Source organism: Tachysurus vachellii, chromosome 10 (assembly GCF_030014155.1).
Source record: "Tachysurus vachellii isolate PV-2020 chromosome 10, HZAU_Pvac_v1, whole genome shotgun sequence".
In the NCBI taxonomy this organism is placed as follows: Eukaryota; Metazoa; Chordata; class Actinopteri; order Siluriformes; family Bagridae; genus Tachysurus; species Tachysurus vachellii.
Window position 1 is genome coordinate 28,095,808 of NC_083469.1, and position 5,000 is coordinate 28,100,807.

Genomic DNA, 5,000 nt, shown 5'->3' on the forward strand with positions numbered 1-5,000 from the left:
TGTTTATTACAGAGATATTAACACAGTAAGGTGTAGTGTTTATTACAGAGATATTAACAAAGTAACGTGTAGTGTTTATTACAGAGATATTAACACAGTAACGTGTAGTGTTTATTACAGAGATATTAACACAGTAAGGTGTAGTGTTTATTACAGAGAGATATTAACACAGTAAGGTGTAGTGTTTATTACAGAGAGCAGAGTTAGTGACTTTAGAGCAGCTTTCGTGTCCAACATTATCCACAGGTGCAGGTTTTCATTCCAACCAAAGCAGAAGCCACACCAGGGTCTAGAGATGAATCAGGTGGAATCAGGTGTGGCTTCTGCATTGGTTGGTTGGAATGAAACCTGCACCCACACCGCTGCTGTAGAGGAACCCTTGGGCTTGAACATGAGACACGTGTTCGATAGAAGCAGAACTCCTAGTAAAAGATGATTTCTTTAGATTACTGTAATAAATACAGTGATTTTTTGGATTACTGTAACACACTGCTGGCAGGTCTACATGTGAACACAATCCGTCCTCTGCAAATGATCCAAAACGCAGCTGCACGGCTTATTTTCAACCTGCCAAAGTTCTCCACACCACCTCACTGCTGCGATCCCTCCACTGGCTTCTGGTAGCTGAAACACATCAAAACACTGATGCTGGCCTACAAAGCCACAAATGGACCATCTCCCTCTTACCTCAAAGCCCTCATCACTCCTCACACTGCACCTCACACCCTCAGATCTACAGCACTGCACCACTGGTCCCACCATCTCTCAGGGTAAGAGGTAAGTTTACTACAAGACTCTTCTCTGTTCTGCACCAAGGTGGTGGAACGAACTTCCCCTAGAGGTCCGGACAGCTGAGTCACTGGTTATTTTCAAGCGGCGGTTGAAGACCTACTTATTCAGGAAACACTTCAACTAGCACTTCTTTCCTTATCTTTTGCATTTAAAAAAAAAAACAACAAAAAAAAACCCTTTGACACTTTTTCATTGTAACTTTGAACAAATGTTTTAAACTCATGGTATCTTAAGTATGTAACTTAGTGATCCAGCGTTAATGTATTCAATGTTAGAGATTTAACACTTGAAGAGGATTTTCTAAACCCTTTATTTTTATAATAAAATCATCATGAAATGAATAAGTGCGCACTACAGTAAGGGCCCTTGCTCCCCTGGGACCTATTTATTCAGTAAAATGATCTCTAGTGTGTAACGTTAGCACAGTGCTAACAGTGACATGCTGAAAAGCATGAAATAGACCTGACCCCCAAACCCCCCATACACACACACACATACACACAGTAGGAGCTTCAGAGGCAGCGAGATGGTGCCACAGCGTACGTGTGTGACAGCAGGCCACAACTCAGTGTGTGTTTCGGTTGTGTTGGAGCTGTTGGAGCAGCAGCATTGTCTTTATGCAGAGCTGATGGAGCAGCAGGAGCGCAGAGTCACCGCTCTGATAAAGAGAATGGTGGAGATGAGCTCGGCGCGGCTGACAAAGGAACTCCATGACCTCAAGGTTGGACTGCAGAGGGTTCATGCTGATGTCTCCGTCCTCCGCCGACACACTGCTCTCACCGCACACTGCGTGGACAACCTGAGACATGGACTGATGAAGGACAAAAGGACAGAGAGCAGGAATGGTGGAGACATGGACATGGAGACAGCAGGCAGGAAGGATAAAGGTGGAGGCATGGAGACAAAATTGGAGATGTTGGCCAATGAACCAAAGGCTAAGAAACTGGTAACAGATCTGACTGACATCCAACTTCCTGATATAAAGGTTAGGATGGAGAGAGAGAGAGAGAAAGAGAGAGAGAGAGAGAGAGAGAGAGGGAGAGAGAGAGGGAGAGGGAGGGAGAGAGAGAGAGAGAGAGAGAGAGAGAGAGAGAGATAACACTTTTTATTATATTTTTATATTTGTATTTATTGTTACACTTTCAGATTTAAATCTTTAATATTTATTAGATTTATACTGAATTGATGGGTAATAACTTTCTCACTGGCTGATTCGATGTTTTGCTGTTTCAGGCTGACCAACTAACAGAGGAACAGATCGCTGGTAAAAAAATGTGTGTGTGTGTTTGTGCATCTCTAATGATCATTAAATTAATACTAATACAAATCATTGTTAGAATGTAATATGTGTGTGTGTGTGTGTGTTAGAGTTTAGGGATGCGTTCATGTTGTTTGATAAAAATGGAGACGGTTCTATCAGCACTGCAGAGCTGGGTTCAGTGATGCGTTCTCTGGGACAAAATCCCACAGACACTGAACTGTATGAAATAATCAGAGAAGTGGATGCTGACGGTAAGGGACACGACACCCTAAACACTACCCATCATCAGACAGGTGGATGCTGATGGTGAGGGACACGACACCCTAAACACTACCCATCATCAGACAGGTGGATGCTGATGGTGAGGGACACGACACCCTACACAATAAACCCTTAACACTACACCTCTCTTTCAGGTAATGGGACAATTGACTTCCCTGAGTTTATCACTATGATGGTGCAGAAGATGAAGGATACAGGTGTTGAGGATGAGATCCACCAGGCCTTCAAAGTGTTTGATAAGGTGTGTGAGAATCTGACAGATTAGGTCTAAAGGTCTCCTATGCTCTAAAAGATCCTTTGTAGCTTGTGTCTAGTTGTAATGCTCTACTTTTGGTTCCAGATCTTGTTTAGTTTTGTCATGGTTAGTCCTGGTTCCAGTTCTTGTTGTAGTGGACTGGTGTGTGTGTGTGTGTGTGTGTGTGTGTGTGTGTGAGATCAGAGGTGAGGAGACACTCTCCCACACAGAACACGGGACTCACAATAACTGCATATTTACTGGATGTCAGTGTCTCTCTTATGTTTACTGGTTCTGGTTCTGTCTGTGGTTCTGAGTCAGGATGGAAATGGCTTCATCACTGGGGCAGAGCTGCGTGTTGTCATGACAAATCTTGGTGAGGAAGTTACAGGTGAGGAAGTGGATGAAATGATCAAAGAAGCAGATAAGGATGGAGATGGACAGGTCAACTACCAAGGTTCACACACACACACACACACACACACACACACACACACACACACCTCTTATCAGGTCTCAGAAACGTAACACTTGGCATTTATCCTTGGCATGCTTTGACCTTTGACTGTTTTCTGTTACTATTTTGCAGAGTTTGTACAGATGATGAAGGCTCAGTGATGTTCTGCTCTTCACTTCTCCATCTCTCTTCCACTCAGATTCTATTTATTTAACCTTTTGTGATGGTCCTAAATAAAAGTGAAGTGAAAATCTACAAATACAAAAAATGTACTGTCTTTCTCAGATCTTCTCAGATTTTTAAAAACCGGATTGATTGTAAATTCATGTCTGTCCCTTCTAAATATTCAAAAACCTGAAAACTCAAATTATCGTGTGTGTGTGTGTGAATGGACAGTTAGCACAGGGTCTGCTCATGTTTCCACCATCAGCATCAGTGTGTGTATGTGAGCTGGTGTGACCTCCTGACACAGGAGAACATGGATGAGTGTTGAGAGCAGTGTGTGTGTGTGTGTGTGTGTGTGTGCGTGTGTGTAGAGACCTGAATCTTAGTTCTCTGAGTGTGTTAGTGCAGGATGATGGGACTGTGTGTTTAAGAGAAAACACTAAATCTAACCTGTAGATTTAAAAAGAATCAGTTTAAAGGCAGATTTGATGTGAAGGTCATCACCATTCTACTGCGCTGATACAGAGCTTTAGGTGTTTACTTCCTGCTCACCTAAGACAGGTGTTGATGAGCAGGAGGTGTGTGTTACCTGCACAGATGAGCTGACAACAGAGTGAGAAAACACACACTTGTGTTAAATAGCAAACTGTTTTGTAGTGATGTGAGTCAATACTGACTCGTTCTCACTGAACATCTCCTTTAAGTAAATCATTCATGAGAATGATTCAATTATTAACACTTGCATTTTCCACATTTTTCTGACAGAAGTGATGAGAACACCTGAGTTTCTGAACACCCTGGAATCATGTGACAAATCAAATGAATCACGACAGGATTTAATGAACAAGTTCACTGAAATGGACAGTTAAAAGAATCAATGATTAATGATTTGCTAACAGATTCATTAGTAATTGTGTTTAAACAGGTTGAGAGAGAACCTTTATTATATATTTCATATTTACACGCATGAATATTTATGAACACACAGCATCACACTCATGCATCACAGGTTAGTAACACAGTGTGTGTGTGTGTGTGTGTGTGTGTGTGCTTAGGGTTATACATAATAGCACTTCATATGAACACAATACACTTAGGAGCTTCAGCAGACAAAGAGGAGTAACACTGTACACTGGTGTTTTGTGGTGTATGTGTGTGTGTGTATGCATCAGAGTGCACGGGGCAAGATGGTGAAAGGCATGATGGGATTGCTGGCCTCCAGTTGCAGCGCAGTGAGGAAGCACTCAGAGGCAGCAGCCATGTTGCCTTGTGCCTGTAGCACCTCAGCAAGACTGTGCCAGCCCAAGTGAGATGAAGAACACAGCTGTACGGCTTCACACAGAACCTTCTCTGCTAATGAGAACCTCTGCAGCTGGTACAGGATAACCCCCTGTACACACACACACACACACACACACACACACACACACACACACACACACACACACACACACACAGTTTTATTTATCTTAGTGGGTGTCCCTGCTCAGGAAGTGATTTTACCTGGGGGGTGTTAATTAGACAAGCAGACCATAATTATCTCACCAGTCTCTGCATGCTGCGGATATGGGCGGGGCTTATAGCCAGAGCTTCCTCATAGCATCGCTTAGCATCCTCCAGGTTTCCTCTGAGCTCGGCCACTTGGCCCTTCATGAACAGTACATTATGGGATGTTGGAAACAGACTCGCTGCCTCCTGAGTGCATGCCATTGCCTCGGCCGGCTTGATCATCCCAATATACACCTCCGCTACAAACACAACACACACACACACAATAAGGTTCCCTGATGTTTGTGTGCATCATATTA

At 43.2% G+C, this 5,000-nt stretch overlaps 1 protein-coding gene and 1 long non-coding RNA gene across 3 annotated transcripts in view; one reads left to right on the plus strand and one right to left on the minus strand.

Annotated features, from left to right (window-relative positions):
• The first annotated feature begins 1,665 nt into the window (after positions 1-1,665).
• Positions 1,666-2,199, plus strand: LOC132853019 (uncharacterized). Its single transcript, XR_009649146.1, has 3 exons — positions 1,666-1,777; positions 2,026-2,066; positions 2,161-2,199. It is a non-coding gene; the product is annotated as an uncharacterized LOC132853019 (long non-coding RNA).
• Positions 2,200-4,012: 1,813 nt separating this feature from the next.
• ttc7b (tetratricopeptide repeat domain 7B) overlaps positions 4,013-5,000 on the minus strand; it is an 11,736-nt gene continuing 10,748 nt past the window's right edge. For both annotated transcript variants that reach the window (XM_060880618.1, XM_060880619.1), the window contains 2 exons: positions 4,738-4,940; positions 4,013-4,582 (listed from right to left, as the gene is read on the minus strand). In XM_060880618.1, coding sequence (XP_060736601.1) covers positions 4,361-4,582; positions 4,738-4,940 — 425 coding nt within the window. In that variant the 3' untranslated portion in view covers positions 4,013-4,360. The remainder of the gene's footprint in view (positions 4,583-4,737; positions 4,941-5,000) is intronic.